The sequence below is a fragment of the Lissotriton vulgaris genome, chromosome 3_1 (genome assembly GCF_964263255.1).
Source record: "Lissotriton vulgaris chromosome 3_1, aLisVul1.2, whole genome shotgun sequence".
NCBI lineage: Eukaryota > Metazoa > Chordata > Amphibia > Caudata > Salamandridae > Lissotriton > Lissotriton vulgaris.
This window is the reverse complement of record NC_141689.1, coordinates 736,910,316-736,934,006: the sequence shown is the minus strand read 5'-3', so window position 1 is coordinate 736,934,006 and position 23,691 is coordinate 736,910,316. Positions and strand designations below refer to the sequence as shown.

Sequence of the window (23,691 nt, the reverse complement as noted above, 5' to 3'; positions counted from 1 at the left end):
GTCTCCCTCGGGGCGATCAGAGAGCGCCAGGTTGACATTGTGTTTTGTGCTTTGCTTGTTTCAATATTTGCCCTTTCTTCTTGTTTACCCTGCAGGACGAGTGTCATAATTTCATCAAGGTTCTCCTTAAGCGAAACGACGATACGCTGTTTGTCTGCGGAACGAACGCTTTCAATCCCTCCTGTCGAAACTACAAGGTAGGTTGTAATCGCCCTGATGCTGCACCGGTGCATCTGGTCAAATAAAACCCTTAATACATCCGCACAGTGTTTCCACAATCAGTGTTTCAGTCCTGTACTTACTGGAATTTAACATCAGGTTCTGGTTTTTCGACTTGAGACAAGTTGTCAAGAGAATTATTTCATTTTTTATTTATTTGTTGTATTTTTAGAGTTTTATATAGCGCGAACAAGACCCAAGTGGGTGACAGAGTGCTTTACAAGAATAATTAAAGGTAGTTAGGATACATAAGGTAGGCGAGGTACATGTACGTAATAACGAAAGGTAGTTAGGATACACATGGTGATCAGGTTACAAGAACGATGGTGTATGGCCAGAAGACAGTAGATACAAATCAAATATAAACAAAAATTACTGATGTAAGCAGAATCCGATTAGGAGTCTGGTCAGTGTGTAGAGGTTTGGAAAGCAGAAGAGACATCGCGGATCTCATTGTTGTGAGCGACGGTGAGATAGAATGGAAACATCGGAAAAGCCGATAATATTACGCCTGAGGGGGAGGTGTATCCTCAGAGTGAGAGGAATCACTTGGATAGTAGAAGTTTTACTTCCTTCCTGAAGGTGCCTGTGGACTGGTTGTGTCTGGTCATTGGAGGGAGAGACTTTCAGATTTTAAGGGCCATTCCAGAGTAGGATCGATTATACGTTTTCTTTTTGATACATTTTTGTGGCTTAAGTAGTAGGGAGCTTGTGCTTCTAGAAGATCTGGTTCCTCCAGATAGGGTCAGTGTCTGGGTCAGGTAGGAGGCGGTGTAGTGCTTTGTGGGTAATATAGGCAGTTTTGAGGTGGATCCTAGCCTCATAGGATAGCCATTTGAGAGAGTGGATGGTGTGGTCCCCTCTATTGCATGAGTCAGTGATGAGCCTTGTTGCAGGAATGAAGGTAGCCTTTAGGGGAACAGATTGATTTTCGGAAGGCCCAGAATGGTAGGATTGCCATAGTCTAATTTCGATATCACAAGAGCTTTAACTGTTATTTTGAGATCAGCTGTTGGAGGGGAAGGTTTTCATTTTCTTAGTGCTTTTAGTTGACTCCTCTGGGGTTGTACTAATATGTTTTTGCATGGAGAGGGGAATGCCAAAGGTTATTCCGAGGGATTGTGATGAGCCAGTGATCCGTGGGGTACAGTTCAGGGCAGTAAGATGTGGGAGCCAATCTTTGATACAAGGAGCAATACTTGGCAGTGAGATGACAAAGGACCTAGTATCAGTTGTTACAAAATGAGAACTAGATTGTGGCAGGGGCAGTGTTCACTCCAAGGTTGTGCAAGGCATAAATTGCCATTAACGGTTGCCCCGTTATTTAGTTTCTCATATAAAAATAAATGGGCAAATGAATTAATTTCTCAGATCGAAAACTATACATATGCGATAATCCTATAATGTAATGTGTTAAATTGATTCCATATATTCGGACTCTGCGCTCTGTAAATGTTACTGAAGTGCATCATCATCGTCTGGACAAAACCAAACTTTTCTCAAAGCGAGTATATTTTCTGAGTATTCTGTTCACTGGTCGCAGCCAGGGCTTGACAGTGCAGCCAGGGTTCAGCCTGTCAGTGTCGCCTGCCCTTCGTTCGAATCACTGACAGGCTCTGTCTTCTTTGGGAATGGGTACAGTAGATTCGTGCTGATAAAATGATTGTCAAACGTGCCAAATAAAACTCTGACAACAGCTCGGGAAAGCAACTTATGCAATCATGACCGACCCTTGCTGTTGCTCCTTGCGTCTCCTTGCTTTTAACAGCTGTCAGGGTTTGTGTCTAGGAGACACACCTGGTTGTGACCTTGCTACCTTTGTGTGTAAGATATGCTTGTGCTTTCTGTGTTCTGCAGCTGCCTGGCCTCATGTCTTGAGAAGTGCGCCTGGTTGTAACTGTGGCACACACGACTGAGTTATGCTATTGCTTTTCGAATTTCCCAGCATTTCGCATCAGCGTGGTCTTTTGTGTTTAGAGAGAGTCATTTGGTAGCTACATGGGTACCATTGTCTGGGCCGTGTTATTGATTCCTGAATCAGACACAGCTGCTAACAGGTCTTGTGCCCAGAGAAGCACACCTGGCAGTTGTGTCTTACCCCTGTTATTAACCCTGGGATCTACTTGGCTTTTGAAGCTGTCTGGTTTTATGTTTGGGTGAGTACATCTGGTTGTGAGGTGGGCAGCGGTGTCTGAGCCCTGCTATTCCTTTAGGAATGTCCTTTTCTTAGAAGGTGCCATACCTGGCGTTTAGAGACGCACACCTGTTTGTGTGTAAGACACCTCCCTGTCTCTCATGCAGCCCTTGACAGAGGCTTTTGTCTGAAGGATTGACTAGTTTCCATTTCCCATCGTGGAAGTGTTATTGTGTCTGCCCCCTACCTCCAGGATGAGCCGCCCATCTCTCACCAGCACACAGCGGAGTTTCCTGTTCCAAGCCAAACATTGACTGTTCCTGCACAGCTTGTCATTGCTTGCTGCTGGCCACGATTAATCCTCCGCAGAGAGCCCAGGGAGTCCTCCCTCTGAGAGTTGGGAGGATGGAGTTTCTTTTTGGCATGCATGATGTGCAGAATGTCTCTAGCTCTGCTTGACCGTTCAGCATCTGTGATGCATGCCCAATGTTCAGCATCTGTGATGTATGGCCTCTGTTGAGTCCATCACCTGTTCCTCGTCTTTGTACAGTGCGCCTGTGAATATTGCAGATGGCCCTGCAGAGGTTTGCGGGGACGCCTGCCCTTGTTTTGCTTGCCTTGTATTTCTCTTTTTTTTGCTGCCCCCTTGGCCCAGGCGAAAATGTGTGTCCAAAGCTCCTAGTTCACTTCCCAACACAGCTGCTTTTAGTGTGGTGAGAGCTTGGAACCAATCTCAGCCTGAAAACCGTGACAGGGAGAGAGAGGGAGACATGACGGGAAGCAAATGATGACGAATCACCTGTTGAGTGACTGGCAGCGTGTTCGGCGGGTGCTAAACAGCAGTATCCTGAAGGGCAAGATGGATTACCGCATGTGCCTTGAGACCATGCCTTTAATTTATGCGGCACGCATTAGCTTTTCGGAGTCTAATGTGTAAAGTGTGTTGTGCAGTCTTGGATTAGCTGAATGTAGTTTCAGGATGTAGTTTGGCACGTAGCGTGCTATCATCCGCAGAATACCTGCATCACTGAAAGAGTGCTCGATCACAGAGCTTACTGTCCTGGTTTGAGAATTGATGGATCAGAATAAAGATGACTCCTGCTGTTCGGTTTTGCCTGCATCACTCTTTGTTGAGAACAACTCTTGACAGTCTGCCAGAACCACAGACCACATCATCAGTCTCTGCTCATGCCGAGGCTCGATTTCTGATGAAATATCCAGTCCTCGCTGAATGACTGTCTTGCCATGATCTCTGGCAGCCTTGTATTCGTGGCTGGTTTCGCGTCAGCGGTTTGTGTGGTTAACTTGCAAAGGGAATGATGTTAACGAAGGGCCTGTCAGAGAAAATGGAATGATGCTGCTGTGGGCTTGCTGAGTGTCTCCGCAGATCTTGACGCTGCTTCATGGTCTCTTTCAGATGGACACCTTGGAGTTCCTGGATGAAGAGATCAGTGGCATGGCGCGGTGCCCCTACGATGCAAAGCACGCCAATGTTGCACTGTTTGCAGGTAAGTCAAAGAGACAAGAATCATTTACCTCTTTCCTCCACCTGGCCTTTGCCTTCCGTCATTCCCCAACATAAATGTAATAAGAGAGCAGCACTCACCAGAAAAGTCATACAATGAAAGAACGACTGTACCTGTGTAGCGGGGTTGTGTGAATTGAACCACCTCCAGGTGTTTCCTGACAGGGTGAACTGGTATAAGGAGGATTAAGATAAGAGTTTTGAGTCTTATTCTGAATGTAAGATGGTCTGTAATGTACTAGGTGTCTGGTATGTAATGCCCATTAGAAATGTGCCCGTGTGAGATGTGCTAGGTAAGTGCAGTTTAGTGTGCTAGGTGGCACAAGAGAGATGTACGAAGTATTATGTGTTTGGTGTCAGATTGAGATGTTCTAGTGCAATGTTCCAGACATAAGATATGAGAGGTGTTAGTGAAAGGGGCCAGTTTAGTTTGTCCTGTGTCTGATTTGTGAGGTGGCAAGTGTAATGTTCCAGGTGCAGTAGGCGGTATGTGGCAGGTATGATGTTTGAGATGCCAGATGTGATTTATCATGTGTGATAAATGCGAGGTGGGTGTGGCAGGTTTAATGTTTTTATCTGCCTGATGTGATAAATGGCTGCTGCTGGATGGTGGTCGCTAGATCAGACATGCCAAATATCATATGTGATAGGTGCCAGCCCTGAGGTGTCCGGGTAGCTTTCTCATCTCCAAACTTGCCAGTCCGCACAAGGTAACATTTGTTTGCATACCACAGAATAAGTACATTCCACCAAAAAATGTTCTGTACTTGAGGACACTAATTTGGAACCGTAAACTTATTATGGCACAATGCATGGCCACAGATGTAATGCTGGAGAGACTTCAGGATTTTGACTTTATCTAGCACAGACTATTCACACGTCAAGACATTCTTGTGCTTTGCCTCGTGGTAGATTGCACCAAGCCAGTATGCTCACAAGTGTGTGCACCACAATAATGTTCTGGCTGCAGCCTTTACAACTAGGATGGTGAACTGCCCAGTGCTGCCTCTGTGTAAAAAGCCCAAAGTGGATGTAAAGATGGCTTGCCATGGAAGCTGACCGTACCAGTGCTTCAATTTGAGCCGGTAGTTTCCATAGCAAGGGTACCAGCACTTAAATGTCAACACCGGTGCTTGTGACAGTCTGCCACAAGGTGGCGTTGTCTATATACGTTACAAATGGCTATTACCTGCCGCCCAAGCCAATCTCCTAGCTTTGGGGCCTGAAATTGTCCGAATTGTCAAACTTGTAGCAGTGTGATGGCTGGTAGTTGTGTTGTTACTATCATTGGGAGCGTGGCAGGGGCAGTGGCCTCCTGACGAAAGCCCTGGCACTTAAAGTTTTACACATTTAGCACTGGAACATACACTAATGGCCAACAATTTGCTTCCAAGCACTGATCTCTTTATAAAAGAGAGACCGCTGTCTTCATTCTAACGCACATATACTGTATTTAATGTATGTGGAATACTAAAACCGCATTGAAAGCTGTTGTAGCGGCCATTAGTGAGTGTTCGCTTCAGGGAAAGGGTTTTAGGGCTCTGATCTCCTAGCTTTGAAATCATTTCATGTTTCAAAGTGAAGACGGATGACCTGTGAAACCCTTTTAATCTAGGGCAGCCAGGCTGCTGGGCAGGGCCTCTGTCCAGCTGTACCGCTTCCAGTGGACGGCCTGGTGTGAACACGAGCTGCTCGTAGTGTGGCAGTGGGACTTGCCAGTGTGTCCCTTGAGATTCTTTGAAAGGCAAAGTGAGCCTGACACATGTCAAACGTAAGGCACCGATCTTAAAGTGGCAGGCACTGGGGACGTAAAGGGGCACCATCGAAATCTATTGTAACCCTGGAGTATTTCAAAGTGGTCCATTCGTAGACTTTACGGCTTACTTGGGTTCACTCATATTCTGTCTTTTTTTTTAGAGTCCCGAGCTATTGGGAAATCCTTGGCACCACTGAAGTGAATAAGTGTGCATGTAGGTCCCATGTAGAATGTAAACCTAGCTATAATGCAGCAATGTGGTCGCTCTATGTGTGACGTGGAGTGCACGTCTGCGTAGCTTGTGTAAATGAATGGCACTTTTTTTGGTCATCAAGGTGTTAGTTACTTCTTGCAACCCAGATTTGGTTTTCTCGTCCTTGGGTAAGCCATAAAGGCCCTGTGGAGGACTTGCACCCTTCTCACTTGCTCATTTTTTTATATAAAAACCTTGTGTTGTCTTCTGAGCAGGAAGTTCTGAAGTCCATATTTGTTAATAGCGCATGAGTTCCTATTCCTCTGCTCCGCTAAACATGCAAGTAGTGCATAATTGGTAAAAATGTGTAAAAATAATTTGTAAAAATATAATAATAATTGGCATGCCCTTCTCAGGATGCCACTACAGCTTGCACCACTCTTGCCAGCACTGACAATGACAGTACCAACATAACTACTAACCATCACTTTCCTACATGTGTGGCAATTCAGACTTTTTCAGGCCACTCAAAGCTATATGAATAGCTTGGCAAAAGGTATCGTTCATTTTTAATGTTTATTAAAGTATTGTACACTGTTGCTGTGCACTATAATCAGTGCTTGTGTTGACAATTAAGTGCTGGTGCTGAGCTCCGGAAACTACTGGCACAAATTAAGCAGTGCATGTAGCATGGGGGTCAAGTCAGTGGCGTAACGCACAATGGTAGGGCCCTCTACTGAATGTCTTCAGTGGCCCCAAAAACTTCCATATCTCACACATGTTCATCAACCGTTCACCGAAAGATGGCCCCCATGCACCGCTTGGCTGCATGGGTCTGCTTACGCTCCTAGCTCAAATGCATGGTTTCTATTGGATTTTAAAGGTATTTTCAGTCCTGTTGTGAGTGTAAAATTAAACAGTATGTATGTGTGTTGAGTGCTTGCTTTTTGGTGCTACTTCAGCTACAAGTAAACTAATTTACTGAGGTCCTCAGTAGCCTTCACCCAATTGAGTATTTAACAGTTTTATATAGTTATTTAATATTTGCTGCATCTGTTAAGCGGAATAATTCCCACTATTTACAGAAAGGCCACAATAAAATAGACACCCAGAAATGTAAGGGGAATTGGTTATGCCGGGGAGTGGCGTTCAAGGACTGACTACATAGCAGGACAGCAGTTTTGGGAGTAACTTATATAAATGGTTGGTAGCCTTTAAGTTATTCATTGCTTATTTTCCACTTTTTGAGCATTCTTTACGTGCACCAACCCAGTTCCACCATGTCAAGCCCTGGTAGGTTATGTTGACTAGCCTGCCTTACATGGCAGTGCCCAGACATCTAAAACTTAGTGTTATCAGCAGTTACTCTTGGAGAATAGAGAGTCCTGGCAGGTTTTGTAGTTCTAGCATCTTTAGGGCTCTGGCTGGTTGCCAGTAGTTGAGGCTCCTGTAAAGCCCTGCCTCGCATACTGTGCACAGGTTCAAAGGCACCATCTCTATTTGGGCCCAGTATCTCAGAGCAAGTACCACTCTGGCAAAGGCAGGGGTAGTCTGTTGGCAAAAGCTAGAGGTGTTGGATTCGGAAGTTCGTGAGTTCAAATCCTGGTTCCTCACACACCACCCGTGTCATTTGGCCTCACTAAGATAGCTTTTTTTGTAATGCAAGCTACGTCTTGTAATCCGGAGCGAATGAATTATTGTAGGGATGAAATGTGAGAATGCCACACAAAAAAATTAAGTTTCCCATTGCGTTATGCATTTAGAGACCGCCCACCTTTTCAGTTGAATTCTAGAAGAAATACATCTAAAAAAACATAACAATAACTTCTTTTGAGAAGCTGTTCTCACAAAAATTGAGATGTAAGAAAACTTGACTTTGCTGTGTTAAAATCTCGTTTCTTCATTTAGGAAGGACATTGAATCGTTTTTAAAGTAGAAATCTGCAGCACAGAACTGTAGACATGAGCAGGAAGGGATTGCAGCATCGCGCTGTATAACGCTTTGTAGAGGTGGCACGCACTCCTTTATTTTCAGCTGGCATCAACCCTACTGGAGGATTACCCCTCTTACAAAGCTGCCCACACAAAAACATAATTCTCTGTAATTTCCAGCCAAAGCCATTTAATCTTCCTCAGTCACAAGTACAGGGTTTCAGTCTAGAATTCCCAGAGACAATCAGGATTATTTCTGTGATGTGCCTCTCGTGCGGGAAACTAACTACGCTTTTTTTTCTTGTCCTGCTCTTTTGCTTTCTTCCTCCCTGCCCAGATGGGAAACTCTACTCTGCCACCGTGACCGACTTCCTTGCAATCGATGCAGTGATTTACCGCAGTTTCGGCGACTTTCCAACCCTGCGCACTGTCAAGTATGACTCAAAATGGCTGAAAGGTGAGTAAACAAATAAACTTCTGGCTATGGCTGGGGGAAGGAAACCACTTGCTTAATGTGTGTCCCGGGCCTGGCTGTACTTCTATTCCAGTAATGCTTTCTGTCAAGCCACATAAATGATATTGCTACTTTTACTTACACTGATTTATGTTGAGCCTTTTTGTCTGCAGAGTTACTAGACTAGACAGGGCAGGGTACCATATGACTGTTATATCAGCAGGACATAAATGCTAGACATACACCACCCCTGCCCAGAGCTTTATGTGCCCCAGATCAAAGGCAAAGGTGGGCACGTTTGGCCTGCTCCTGGAACTTAACAGGGCAACGACATCCCTTTCAGAGGACAGCTTCACAGACACCAGAAGCATTGTTCCTCCACCCCCTGGTTGGCCTTGTGTACACTTCCCACAGTGGAGGTTTATAGCAGGAAAACCACAGCTGATCAAAGTTTGCGGTGGGACTGTGTGCTCACCCTCTTGAGTCATGTGGCTTCCTGTGGCCACATTCACGGGTGTGATCCCAGGCCAATCCCCGATGCAGCAAACACACTGGCATACATGGCAATAACGGCAAGGGTGCGAGCTGTCATAGGTCTGCCGGACTTTTTACTGCCTCTGCTCACCCCCATACTTGCCTCCCATAGACCTCCACTTTAGGACTGTCAGTTTCCTTATTCCCTAAATCACCCCTCCTTTCTGACTTATACTATATGGAAATTCATGGCTAACCTTCATTTTCATCCGATGCATCACAGGATTATAACGTAACACAACCGGAGTAATTTAATTTGATAGGCACATTCACCCTTGAGGGTGGTCTCTTCCCAGATAATTGGTGTTTATTTATTTTTTATTTTTTGCAGAGGTTTATATAGCACGAACTTGACCCAAATTGGGTATCAGAGTGCTTTACATAGCACCAGTTACAATACATGAGGACACACATTCATTTTTGTTGGGCACGGGTAGATTAAGTAATTTGCCCAGAATCACACGTCGTCATTGCCGAGACTCGAACCCAGTTCCCCAGATTCGAGGTCGACCGCCCTAGCCGTTAGGCCAACTCTGTTATCCACTTCAATGATACTCATATTCTGGGCATTGGAATGATAAAAGTCCTGAGTGCACCTGCTGGAAATATGAATCTATGAACCCTGGTGTCAAACACCGACCCCTGCAGTGGGTGCATTAGTTCGCTGAGCCATCAGACCTGGTCGTGTTCATGAGCAGCTTGAGACAGCTCTGGCTCTTGCCCTCCAAAGCCTGGAATGCAATGCCTAAGAACCTTAGATTGCTGACTCAGGAAAACCAGTTTAGGAAGCACGTTAAAACCTGGATTTTTAATCTTCCAGATGACTACGTAATGACCACCATCTAATTCTGTACTTGTGTCTGTATGCACATTGTTTTACCAGTCCCAGGATGCTCCTTCCGGAGCGATAGTCTGCGCTTTACAAATAACCAATACAAATACAAATCAGCTGTCTGATAGCCTTTGTAAATGTCCCTGTAGTTCACTACTAACATGCTCTTTCTCTTTACAGAACCCTACTTTGTGCAGGCTGTGGATTACGGGGACCGCATCTATTTCTTCTATCGGGAAATAGCGGTGGAGTACAACAGCATGGGAAAGGTAAGCGAGCCATGATCGCCCACTTCTTGCCTCTAAAAATAAAAAGTGTTCTTGAGCCCATGCAGCTCGAAATGACCTTGAAATGAGCATCATTAATCACTGTGACAGGGCCATCTTTTTTTGGAAGATCACGCTGCGGGAGCCAAAGTTTGGTTGCAGCAAACATATTGCATTGCCTTTGAAGGCGACATTTATTTCGAAGACCAGCATCGGTTTGATGTATGGCTAGCCCTCAGGTAGGGTGAGGTTTTGTTAATCTGCAGGTGACTAGGAAGGTGTCTTTGGTCCTTTCCATGAATTGGCCAATGGAGTCCAATTCGACTTGAGAGGGGGGGAGGTGGAAAATATAAAAGAGATTGTCCGTTACCTGAATGAAAGACTTTCTCACTAATCTCATTTAGTCCTCATTCAGACAACATCAGAACTACTTAGTAGTGCACAAAGAGTGGTTTCTGCCTGATCCGGGAATCCAAGATGTACATTAACACAACACCCTTTCGGTTTCTGTGGACACCTCCCCACGCAAAACCTGGCGGAAAATATCCACAGAGAATACCCAAAACGCAGGCAGAAATTGGTGTGCAAAACGGCTTTCTGTGGGAATCCCCCATTCATTAGGGTCTGGCTCGGATTGGTGTAGTAATTCCACTCGGCAGAAAAACTACAGTACATGATCTCAAGATTTCCAGGTATATTTTTGCAGTGGGAGCCTCACCACTCATGAAGTTATGTTATGTTACATTATGCTTATCAATATAGTGCACTGATCATCCAAGAGGGTATCCAGGAGCTTGCAGCTAGGTAGGCTGTGCCATCCAAGGGGTGGTTACTCGGAAGAGCCAGGTCTTCAGATTCTTGCAGAAGTCGGAAAGAGATGAGGAGGCTCTGAGATGCTGTGGAAATTCGTTCCAGGCTTTTGGGGTGTGTGAGAAGGTGCACTCTCCAGTTCTGATTTTGTGTATGTGGGGTACTTGTGCTAGTGAGAGCCTTGCAGATCAGAGGTTCTGGTGGGTTGGTGAAAGTGTATGCTACTATTGAGGTAGGCAGGGCCTATGTTTGTAATGCTTTGTATGTGTATGTGAGTAGTTTGAATTGTGTATTGGGAGCCAGTGAAGTGCTTTGAGGCGAGGGGAGATGAGGATGTGGCGAAGTAGGTTGAGTACAAGTCTTGTTGCCATGTTCTGGATGGTTTGGAGTCTTTTCAGGAGCTGTTTGGTGCCCCCTGTGTAGAGTGTGTTGCTGTAGTCGAGTCTGTTAGTGATCATTACCTGGTGTAGTCCAGGAGCCACTTGAAGATTTTTTGTAGCATCCTCATCATGTGGAAGCAGGTGGAAGTCTTTACGTTCATCTGGACTGACATGTCGAGTTTGACATTGAGAATGATTCCTAAGATTCTGGCGAGGATGGTGGGCCTGAGGTTTTCTGGCCACAAGATGGAGTCCCATGCAGAGGTCTTCTATAAGAAGATCGCCACTTCATTCTTGTCCAGGTTGAGCTTTAGTCAGTTGGATCTAATTCAGATTTTCAAGGTGGACATGCACCTGGCGAAGTTGTTTTTGATGGCGGGGGGTCTTGTCCGACAAGGATAGAATCAGCTGAGTGTCATCTGCATATGAAAGGATGTTGATGCCATGTGATCTAATGAGGTCTGCCAGTGGGGTTGTGTAGATGCTGAATAGGGTCGCGCTGAGCGATGATCCTTGGGGGACTCTGCAGATGAGGTTCTTGACTTCTGAATTGTATTGCGGCAGGCTGTAAGGAAGAAGCAGATTCAGCAAAGGTCATTGTTGTGCCCCTCGATGCCTACTTTATGAAGTATTTTAATGACAGTTAAGTGGGAGACTGTGTGGAAGGCTCTGGAGAGGTAGAGCAAGATAAGGGCTGCTGGTTCTCTTCTGTCGAGGATCATCCTGGTGTCACTACTTGCCTAAATGACGGCTGTTTCTGTGCTGTGGTTGGCTCTGGAGCCTGATTGTGTGATGTCCTGGTGCTGGTCGAGGTAGTGGGTGAGACGAGTGTTGATAACTTTCTCCATTACTTTGGCTGGGTAGGGAAGAAGGGAAATAAGGCGGTAGCTTGCTAGTAGGGCGGGGTCAGCTGAGGGGTTCTTCAGTACTGTGTTTACTGCTGAGTGTGAATGTACTTTGTGGAAAAATAGAGCTTGGAGCCAGATGTACTCTTCCCATTTGCAAACCAGGGTGCTGCAGCTTGCTCAACAGCTGGTTGCCGATGCAGTTTGCAACATAACCTGTGTACTACTCGCTTGCATCCCAATATGTTCATTGACATAGTGTCTCAAAGGGACCTGCCTAATGGACATTAATGAGGGTGTGAATGAGGGGACGGAGGTCTGTAAGAAACAGCAAATCTCCTGCATTTGCTTTTCCAAACAGGAAAGCAGCCCATGTCTATTAAAGTGACAGATGCTCATTTAAAAAAATAATGTTTCTTGTTTGAGAAGACGACCACGGAGCAGGCATTGGTCCACAGAAACAGTTTTGTCTTAGAATGAGTTACAACTCCAACTCCAGTATGTGAACAATGGTTTGGAACCACAATTTTGGTCACAAAACATTGTTACAACCCTTCTTAATCGCAAATATCGGGGGGTTCAACTAATAGTCCTCCTATTTGAAAATCGGAAAGGGTCGCAAATGTCCATTTATTTCTCCGAAAAACTTTTCCGACTTGTTAAAAAGCTGCGTAAAATGTGAAAATCTCTTTCGCAAACCCTGTAATTTTGCAAATCACAGGCTTTGCAACTGAAAACGGGATTTGTACACCTGGCATTAGATTATCATCAAAGAGAATTTGTATTTGATTTGAGGTTATATTGTTCTCGATTGTTGGTGTTGTCTTCTTTAGTACACTGTACAAGAACACTTAATTCCCTTTTTTTTCAATTTGAGCTATTTGTTAGCATGTGATGTTTATTGAGTTGGAGCTCTGCTGTGGGGTAACACTCTAAATTTCTTTTTCCTCTTTTAAGGTGGTTTTCCCACGAGTCGCTCAGGTCTGCAAGAATGACATGGGTGGCTCCCAGCGCGTGCTAGAGAAGCAGTGGACATCTTTCCTCAAGGCACGCCTTAACTGCTCTGTTCCTGGTGATTCCCATTTCTACTTCAACATCCTGCAAGCAGTGACGGATGTCATCCGGATTAATGGCCGGGATGTCGTCTTAGCCACCTTTTCAACTCCGTACAATAGGTAAGTATATTACTCTTGGGGCATCGAAAAAATCTGTGCTGTGCTCAGGGAACACAACGAAACAATACATCAAATCCAGTGTTTGAGAACTGTTCATGGGATGAGTCGAGTTGCTGGACATGTAGATAGTGCGATCTACCAACCACTTAAATAAAATTCTCATACAACTTGACTGAGAGGAGGAGCCTTCGGATCATCTAATTTAGGAAATGATTTGTAGGGATTTTGTAAGTGCTGCTAAACCCTATATGGTGGCTTGAGAGCATTTAGGATAAACTATCCAGCAGTTTTTGGTTCGTGTATTGCTAAGGACCAGTTGACGGAGTACCTGGGACCATCCATCATGTTGGGGAGCGTCAAGGCTGGCCTCTTCAAATATGTCGCAGTAAGACAACACAGCAAAGCAAAGCCTTTCGTAAAAATAAAGAGCTGTGAACTTCTAGGTAGGGAAGGCATGCAGGTCTGAGGCTTCTGTACTTCCCTAACTTTGAAGAGCCCTTATATGCGCAAAACAGTCATTAAAATGTATTATCCTATTGAGGAAAAGTGTGGTGCTGGCTGCTGATCTTCGACTAGAACCCCTGTAGGTGGTTTTCCATTGAGAAGTGGAACCATACGGTACTGCGCATGCTGCCTGTGGCCCTGCATTTTTCCATTCCTGAAAAGGTTTAAATGAAACTCTGAAAAGCACAAGCAGCAGCTGCTCAGTGGCACCATATGACGTTTTGAGACAGGATTCACAGTCTGTGACTGGCTAGGCCACCACCACACACCGAGTGTCATGTAAGAGGGCGCGGCTGCTGTGTTGTAGCTGTGATGGCCAAACCTAGATCAGACAACCAGTCAATTTACATGTGACATGATCTGCTTGGCTGAACAGAAGGGCTTCAAGGTTCCTGCTGCCAAAGTGAGTGCAGGAATCTCCTGCTGTGCTCAAAATGGTGATAAATATTCTCTGTCTGAAACCTCCCCTATAAAACGATTTCGGAATCCATGAGCAAAGTTAAACCATTTAACGTTTCTCTAAATCATTGTAAGTTCTCCGATTTCTTTCTCTGAGCCTTCAGTGTTTGAGAACTGAAAGGCATTCATCTGCTGCTGTGGCATCCTTATCTGGAGCGGCCTGTGTGAAGCTGGAGGCAGCAGTCTGCAGGGTTTCTGATAGGGACCGTGGCAGCAGTGCTGCCTTGTAATCACACTGATGCCGAGGTGCATTGTGGGAGCTGGCGCACGTGACGGCAGCCTCAAGGTTCACAAGCAAAACCCTACTGATAAATAAATGCCATTTAGGTCTGAGAATTCATTTTACTAAAGCGTGCGCTGCCTCCCGGGGGGGTAGGTGTTTCTCTGCCCTCCCACGTGCTCACGCTGGCACCCCCCGCGCTTCTTTACTACGGTATATGTCCTCCTGCCTTCATTTAATTTTTATTTTATTTTATTTTATTTTGAAAGTTTTATATAGCGCGAACAAGATCTTTGCAGATAACAGAGCGCTTTACATAGGCAAGGGGGGTGAGTACACGAGGTAGCATAATTAGGAAGGTAGGTCATCAATGCAAGTAATACAGATAGGAGGGAGTATGAACAGTCGGGTAAGGTCGATAATATACAGGTATAGGTATATATATAGGATAATACAAGTAAATACATATGTGCAAATGGATCAAGCACGAGTACAGATCGACGCAGAGTCTTAAAAGATCAAAAGTGGTGGGTCAAGTGTATTTAGCCATGAGGATAGCTTTAACTTCTTTCTTAAAAAGAAAAGTGGAGGGGATGAGTCTGGTTTCAGGAGGGAGTGCGTTCCAGATCCTAGGCGCCATTCCTGAGAAGGAACGTTTGTAAGTTCTTTCCTTCCGGAATCTTCGAGGTTTCAGCAGAAGATTCTTTGTGCTTCTGGTGGATCTCGAGCCGCCTGAAATTGTCAGCTTCTGATTGAGGTAGCCCGGTGAGTTCAGGTGGATAGCCTTGTGTGTCAAGCAGGCAATTTTCAGCTGTATTCACACTCCCTCTGTTTCACTATAAACATGAACTCTGTCTATTTCCCCTCTTTAAACCCTCTCTTGGCTTGTCTGCCTCCAGTCTACATCTGCCCCTGGTTATGTATTGGAATTGATGTCGTGCCAACGTGTATTTTTGGTACATCAGGCGCAGTTTCACATCTAACCCTTCAAGTAAATACATTAGTAAATAAATGTTAAGGGAGATGAGCAGTTTTAGGTCCTTATCTGGCTGGCATGGTGAAGAAGGTCATGGCAAACTACTTTTTGATCCCTTTGCCTTCAAATTGAAAGAGACATCCTCTGTACACTGCATTAAATAATGCCTGGATTCCGTTTGAGTTCTTTTGAGAAACCTTAAAACTAGATCTCATAGGCTTGAACAGCAGACACAGATTTTAGACTCTAATAAAAACAGAGATGATGGTGTCAGGGCATTGAGAGAATGTTTACGTACTGGTATCAGACAGCACCCGAGCCGAGCATGCATTTAAACAGAGCAGGAAGCATACCCCCAGATTCATCATGCTCCTCTTTTGCGGGTCCTTTATAGCCATTATTAAGGAATCGCTATTAAAGACTCGCAAAACGGGATGCAGGTAGAAATCGCGAAATTTATAGTGATTTCTACTGCTTCCTTATTTGCGATTCGCTAATTGCTAATCGCAAATAAGGAATGACTCCCCATTCATTCCTATGGGCCTGGTCCATAGGAATGAATGGGGCGTCATTCCTTATTTGCGATTAGCAATTAGCGAATCGCAAATAAGCATGCGATTTCAAGGGTGCCACACCCTGAAGCACCCCTGAAATGATGATTTACACTGGTGTTGCGCACACACATGTCCAAAGGACATATGTGTGTAACATCCAACTTAGAAAAATGCGTTTTCGCTATTTACCACGAAGTCAGACTTCGCGGTAAATAGCGGCCAAAAATTGCGAATTCGTAATTCTAAAATGGTTCATGAATTGCATTTAAGAAATCTCAAATAGAGATTCCTTAAATGCTATTCCTCGCAATTTAACGATTTCAAATTTTGCGATTTAACTTAATTTAACTTAACGGCATCATGTTTCTGAAAAGTTCACATTGTCTGATGATCCTAACAATTAAAAAAGTACAACATTATTTTAAGAATCTGTACTGATTACAGGTGAGATAACTAAGCTCCCAACTAACTGCTGATGTTACATAGTCATGCTTGTATGTGCAGAGAAGTGTTTCTGCTGAGATGATGCAAGTACAATGCTATTACCTATCCCTCCTTAAACCATTGTAGTAGCCTGGTTCTTTTTCAATATATATGGTAAAAATTTGTCACAAACATTCTATTTTATTGATCCCTTACCCCCTACTCCACTTCCTGCATCATCATTTTGAGACACCCGCCTCGAGCAGGCGGAGATGGCAGCGAATGTTGGCCTGCGTTGACCACCAGAGGATATTTACAGGATGAGGTTTTTGTAACAGACAGAAGAGAATCTTGCTTCTGAATGAGATGAAAGATTTCAACCTGAAGTGTGGTTGAACCAGTCAGGGCCCTATTACTGGAAGCCTGGGGCATTCGCTGTCACTCCTGACAAGCTGAACTTGTGCAACGTTGAAAAATAGAGCGAAAAATCAATTTCTGCACTTGGCCCAAATACTCGAAGACAGAACAACTTGTTTGCTTCTTTCTGAGAATGCAGGGGCACGTAGAGTTCTGAGAACCATTCGTTCACCTTGAAGTGAGGGATATTACAGTCAGAGAATATAGTATGCTCTCACAAGAAATAAATAGCTTCAGTTTCTTATAGTGACATATTTTTCCGTGGACTTGAGTGAGAATAAATGAGTCTTTTTATACGACGCAGATCTTCGAAGGGCGACGTAATGCCGAGACTTAAGTCTTAATTGTAGACTGTATCTAAAACAAACCCATGATAGCTATGTACAGGCATGGCAGGGGAGAGAGCCACTCTTTATTTGGAGACATTGATGAATTGAACGGGTTTTTGAATCTTCCTTTGGCTGACTGATACACATCAATATTTCTGGGGCTATGATCCCTTCAGTCCTCTCATTCCATCCTTCTCGATGACCTATGCGCAGTTCTCAAGCTTCTGACGTAATATTCGTGGTTCCCGGGATAGCCGTTCACTGTCAGTAACTTGGGGTTAGAAAGTTCAGTGCTGAACAGCCTGTGACAGGAAGACTTGTATGAAGTGAAGCATGTGTTTCAGTCTAGATGCTAAGCATAGCTGCAGAATGAGTAACTCTTTCTTGGAAATGTCCCATTTTAGCATCCCGGGCTCTGCTGTTTGTGCCTACGACATGGCTGACATTGCCAGTGTGTTTACTGGACGATTCAAAGAACAGAAGTCTCCGGACTCCACCTGGACGCCAGTTCCGGAAGAGCGCGTGCCCCGGCCACGGTAAGGACCCCTTTGGTAGAGGTGCTTCATCGGTGTGAGGTGATAAGTCTATCCTGTGCCTGTTCTGCTTCTTCATTGTACTGCTCTCAACTGGTGTGTGGGTGCTGAGGTAGTGTTCCACATTTGCAGCCCATTCCCATCACTCCCTATTGATAATCTTACTCATCTGGCGTCGACAGTAGCTGAGCGCCCATTCCCTTCACTCGAAAAACCCTTGTTTTGTTGTAGTGTTCCACATTTACTTGAGTGTCCTGCTGCAAACGGTGTAGCTCATGTAGGACAGAGAACCAAAGCCTGGGAGCACATGAGAGAGATAGAGGTCCACACTCTCCAAAAAATAGCCACTGTTTGGGGTAGAATGGAAGAGGCGCTCCCCTCCCTGATGGAAAGCCAGGAGGTAGGTTGGAGGGGAAGATGTGCACCTCCATCAGTGGGGACCATCCCAGGTCTGTGTAGATGTTCTGTGGTTGTGGTCTTCCCCTATCACTCTCATTCCTCTCCCGAGCGGTAAACATTTACCAGTTCTCTTTGGCTCTTCGCTAGGCTTATGTATCGTTGGACCCTGGTGATGCGGTCCATGCTAGTTTTTCTGAATATCCAGGTGGAACGGTTTTGCTGAGAGGAAATAAAATAATTAAAATAGTGGCTACTCTTAAAATCTGGCATCGATTGTTCCCACATTGACTTCTATTGAATTGTGTGGTATCCTGCCTGCTCTGCCTACTGTGCTCCACAGCTCCTAAAGTTGGGCTTTCTCTGTTCACATATTCAAGGTTTATAAAGAAATGGCCCGCTGCTGTCTACTTGGCGTTCCCTGTTCCTATAGATTCCCCATTTTGCACTGGCATTGCATTCTTTTTTATGTGCTTGAATTGTGAAAGTTTGTGCTGTGAGTCCTTTTGTCAGTGAATTCTGCTCTGCCTAGGAATTTATAGCTGTCTGCTCGGTTCATGAAGCCTAGGACCCTATTTTTTGCGCCAACTCTCCGAAGGCTTTGCAGCGCCCTCAGCTATAGCTTGATGCTTGTTAGACTGCTGCGTCAGTAGGTCTGACGCTCAGCTAATGCCATTTCTTTCTAAACCACTGTAAATTAAAGTCCTTCTGAAGCAGATCTGAATTCTGCTCTGGCCTTCGGTGAGGGAATGAACAGGCCCATAGGAAATCTAAGAATATATTATTTGGTGACATTCTGCTTTGTTCAGCTTCCTCATCAAGGCCATTGGCACTCGCGGGACTAATGCTAGATGCTTAGTAAAGCAATTGTATTCCTAAGTACTTAACAAGCAGTTTCATCCTCATGTCCTTTGCAGGCCAGGTTCCTGCGCCGGTGCAGCGGCCATGGAGAAATATGTGACCTCGACGGACTTTCCAGATGACACCCTGAACTTCATCAAAACGCACCCACTCATGGACGAAGCGGTGCCATCGGTGGTCAACAGGCCGTGGTTCCTGCGGACCATGGTCAGGTAAGAGTTTTTGATTTGACTTTGAGTCGCCTCTTTGTTATTGAGGCATTGCGAGGACCTGTTATCCTTGTGGCACCTCTGCTTGCACGCGCAGATCCATGCATCTGTCCTCGCATTGTCCTGGTTCCAGACCCTGTCCCATGCTGGTCTTTTCCAGCGGGATTGAGTAGCTGGACCCAGAGCTCTAGTGAGCTAACGAGCAGGGCTTGTTGTGCATGTGTTTGCTTGGCTGTGGTTGTCTGCAGGCAGATAGGGTTGCAGACAAGTCAACTGTTGGTGAGGTGAGGTCCACAGATGTGCTGAGTGCTGCTCTGTCAGAGTCAGTGGGCAGGATGTGGAAATGGCTGACAGGATGCACATGTGTGTGTCCAGCACACTTAGTAACTACATAAACAGTGGCCGGCTCCAAAAAAACGCGACCTTTGGCCGTTGCACGTCAGAGACGCGTAAGTGCAGGTGCAAAACTGGAACACCGTGGGAGTGAAAACTAAGTACGATGACGGTGCAGCGTGTAATCCATTATACACATCTGTGCTCGGCTGTCACAGACAATCCTCTCCAGCTGGCATGGGCGTCTTGCGAGCCAGCGGCCAAAAATGGATGATAGTCCAGACTGGTGCCTTGTATCGCGGCCTTCGGACTCTTTCACGTGTGTTAGGTGTTGGAATCTACTGGCTAGGATCTTGACTGTTAAACCGTTAGATCACAGTGGTAATCCCAGCATTCCCCTTCACCTCATTGTGTGCTCTTAGCACTATCTGCCAGAAACGTGGAGCGCTTAGAAACCTGTGTAGCACCAGTATGCAGATTCATCTGACCAAGTTGGGTATGGATGTAAATGCTGATCTCATAGATTACGCATTTTTGTATAACAGTTCTCCTAAAAACGGCATCGTGGTAATCGCAGGCCTGAAATATTGCCATCTCTGTGCTCTCCTCTTTGATGTAGCCCTGTAACAATTCAACACATGTAGACCCTAACCGGACAGGCAATAAGTGACGCTACACCAAGAAAAATGGACTTTTTAAAGCTAAAGAATGGTGTCAAATGAATGCCCCTCTTTCTGTATCGTTTGTGGACTTGGTTTCTGATGCCCAGTTGGGAACATGGGATTTTCTTTCACTAAACAGCTCACTTCCGACTCCTCACCTACAGCTCGAGATTTTCACCACTGCGCTTACTTTGGGAAGGTGTGATATAGCGCCTAGACTCTGCACAGTAGGCCGTCTAAAACCGGATTCCAAACTTTGAAAATGATGAGAGTCAGGATACACAGTCTCTGTGTAAATATGTTTCCCTCTCTGCCAAATGTGGTAAATCTTAGAAACAGACTAACCTCAGACACAATCACTGTGTCAACCTGTAGATTTACAGCTGTACCTGTGTCCCCGCGCTCTGGCTGATGAAGCAGCTCAAACGTCACAGAGAGTAAACACCAGTCCTAGAGTGCATATGGAAATGTGCAAATAAAAGGCGGCTTGAAAAAGCGAGCGGAAAGGCGCCAGACAGCAGCGGTTAGTCACAGTTACAAGACGGAAGGTCTCATCTTCGCAGTGCTCGACTGCGGACACGCACATCACTCACATTTACACGTCACGCAGGGCGCTCGGACTTCCATAGTGCCACTGGAGGGAATAAAGCCGTTTCAGGGAGGGCGGCTGGTTGTGCTAATTACCAGGGCAGTCAATGGGCCAAGCGGGCCTTTGTGGCGCTGGTGCAGACAATAAGGAACCGCAAGCACCGTGGATGGATTGTGTTGTGGCTGTCCCAGAGGGCCTGGCGAGTCTCCTCCGTGTGACGTGGGCCTGTCTGCTGCCGTCTCCTCCCCTGTTCAGGTGTGTGTCTGTGTGCAAACACCCTTGTTTTCACAATAATTCGTATTTGGTTGAATGTACAGCCGCGTCGCCCAGTGTATGGAAGATGTGTGAACAAAACAAGGGCACGCTCCGCGTTTTTGTCGTACGCGCTCTGATTTAGAGCCAGGTCTTGTTGCATCAGAACTCTTACCCCTCAAGACAGAGTTTTACTCGCAAGAAAAAAATAGCATTCTTGCTTCGGTACAAAAAAACAAAAAGCACATTTGATTTTGTGTACCATCCCTTCCTTAATACCATGTGCGATTGGTGGATTTGGAACTGTCAATTCCCCGTCAGTCTTGGAACTCGAGCCGCTCGATAAAACATGCTTTTGATGAAGTCACAAACCTCTTGATAGCCACTATGCACTTAAATAGCCGATCTATTGGTTATCTGATAGCATTCATCTCTTCCATGAAGTGATCAGCTGGTCTGTGGGGCAGATGTTCAGCTATCATTAATGCAGTGACCGGCAAGGGCGGAACTATCCTTAGTGTAGCGGGTGCAGTGGCACCAGGACCCAGCAGTCTGAGAGGCCAACTGCATCACAATAATGTCAGTCTTTTACCACCTGTTTATGGGCAGAGAAGCCCCTTCAGCCTCTTGCCACTCTTGATAAGCCACTGTCACCAGAACTCAACCCTATGAACTATAGAGCAAACAGACCTCTGCAGTGGGTACATTCACACACTAGATTATAAAGGAAGAAAAGTGGAGGTCTGCCCCTTTGTCCCATCTACACAGCTTCTTTTGGCCATCCTTCATATAGTCCGTTCTGCCTTGCATGGCCACCAGGGGGCGCTTTGTGCACAGGGAGCATTGTCCTTGGGTGCACTAGGCTCAGACGGGGACAGTGTGTTCTGTTACAGTGAATAAGCTGTCGGTCCCCTGCGTCGCCGTGAACTCACGCCTGGCCTGGAAGCAGCGCGTTGGTGGACGGTGGACCAGGTGTTTGAAGCTGCCTTTCCCTGTGCTCGACCTGCAGGCGGATGCAGGGAGTAGCGGCACTCACCTGCATGGGGTCACCTGGGGACCTCTGGTACCCCTGTCCCCCCTTGTAAGGGGTGTCATGTGGGTATGCCCTGACTGTGTGCCAGCTCCATGTGGCACACAACGGGTGCCCCTCCTTACCGCTCCTTTGTCCCCGTGACCGTGTTTCTAACACGGCATCGAGTGTTTATGGGGAACCCCTCCTTGAGATTGCATTAGCGCGCATGTCGCACCTGTGCGATCTGAATCACAGATAGGATGTGTCTGAATCTGTAGTCCTTTCTGTACTCGAACTGTGCCCTGGCGGTGCAGAAAGCGTGCACACATGCCTCTTGCACCCACAAGGCACTCAGTATATTAAGCCCCCAGTTATTTAGGTGAATGCTGCCCCAGTTTCACCTACTAGTGGTAAAGAAGTTGATATAAGTGAATGCTAGGTGAAGGTTACCGTTTCCTGATGTTTTTTACACATCACATGCATATTTTTTACACATCACGTTCAGATGATAGGACAGAAAGGCGGCCCTGCACAGCGGGAGTACTCTGGTTTGATCAGGGCATTGACGAACAGTGTCTTCAACAGCTATCACTTGAGTTAAAATAAAGGTTTGTGTTGCTTTTTCACCCCAGAGGGCATGCACCAGGCACCTCGCCCCTAATGAGTAAGTAATTTCAGGCAGACACACAGTTAGCGATCTGCGAGAGCACACGTGTGCCAGCCAATGGGGGCCTCTGTCTCTTTAAAGATGCAGTGCTGATCATTTCGTTTCAGATCACCCCTGCTGCCATCTTCCACTAATCATCACAGAAAACGACAGTTTTTTGTTGAAATATCGCCGAATTTCTGTCTGCTGTTACAGGAGTGATTAAAATAAAGAGGTAAACTTTAATTGTGAGTAAACAGCATTCTGCTGCGCCTTAAGCCCCAGAATCACAAGTGCAGGGACTACCTTATTCTGATGTGAGTGCCTTGCAAATAAACAACACAGTCACACATCAGATCATCACCTCTACATCCCTTCCCTTTTCTGTGCACTGGAAGCATGCTCTATGAGTGTTGCGGCGCAAAATCCATGTAAACTATTTTACGCCCTCTGCTATGGAAATAACACAGAAAGTGAACTTCCCTTTAGTGCTGAAGACTTGAAATACATGGGCAAGACTCTGATAACCCTTATAACTTAGTCGGCTAATCGTCCATTGCAGGATCAATGCTTACTACCATAGTCGCAGGGCCCAGTCTTGCTAGATGCACTCAGCCTTTCATCCGCCAGAGGTCTTTAAAATAAATACCTAGCAGTTTGGTAACACTAAAAAATATCAACTCCAAGATACCCACTCAGTCAACTACTCCTACACCGTAGGGATCCGTGCAAGGCAGCATAGTCATTGGTTCACATCCTGGTAGGTGTCCTCAAATCCTGCAACCATGCCTCTTTACAAGAGAACCAAATTATATTCCATATTTTTATGGACGGGTGGATTAGGTAATTTACCCAGAATCACAAGATGTTGAACCAGGGCCAAGATTCAAACCTCATTCTCCAGTTCCAAAGTCATCAGCTCTTGCCACTAGCCCACATTTCCTCCATAAGGTTCTCAGTGCCTTGAATGGTGAGGCAAATCCTTATTTGGACTAAGCAATATTGTTCCAATACAAAGCTTGCGCAAGCTTGTTTCCAAATGTCACTGCCATCATAGAGACCATGCAAGTCTTGTGGTTCTCGCTAAGGGTTATGAAGAGCTGTACAAAGGCTGCAATACCATAAGTGATATGTGTCGAACTTGAAAAAACTTCTTGGGTTTGCTTTCTGAAACTAGTATGAATACAGGATGAAATCTAATGCAGGTGTAGGGCCCAGGAGACCAAGCCATAACTATTAGCTCACCATTCTTGAATTTTGAA

The 23,691-nt window shown here is 45.6% G+C and overlaps 1 protein-coding gene across 4 annotated transcripts in view; it reads left to right on the top strand.

Annotated features, from left to right (window-relative positions):
- SEMA6A (semaphorin 6A) overlaps positions 1-23,691 on the top strand; it is a 191,585-nt gene that overhangs the window by 127,025 nt on the left and 40,869 nt on the right. For all 4 annotated transcript variants that reach the window (XM_086961063.1, XM_086961062.1, XM_086961060.1 and 1 more), the window contains exons 6-12: positions 96-197; positions 3,771-3,861; positions 8,096-8,215; positions 9,759-9,847; positions 12,837-13,054; positions 17,341-17,472; positions 18,783-18,938. In XM_086961063.1, coding sequence (XP_086817189.1) covers positions 96-197; positions 3,771-3,861; positions 8,096-8,215; positions 9,759-9,847; positions 12,837-13,054; positions 17,341-17,472; positions 18,783-18,938 — 908 coding nt within the window. The remainder of the gene's footprint in view (positions 1-95; positions 198-3,770; positions 3,862-8,095; positions 8,216-9,758; positions 9,848-12,836; positions 13,055-17,340; positions 17,473-18,782; positions 18,939-23,691) is intronic.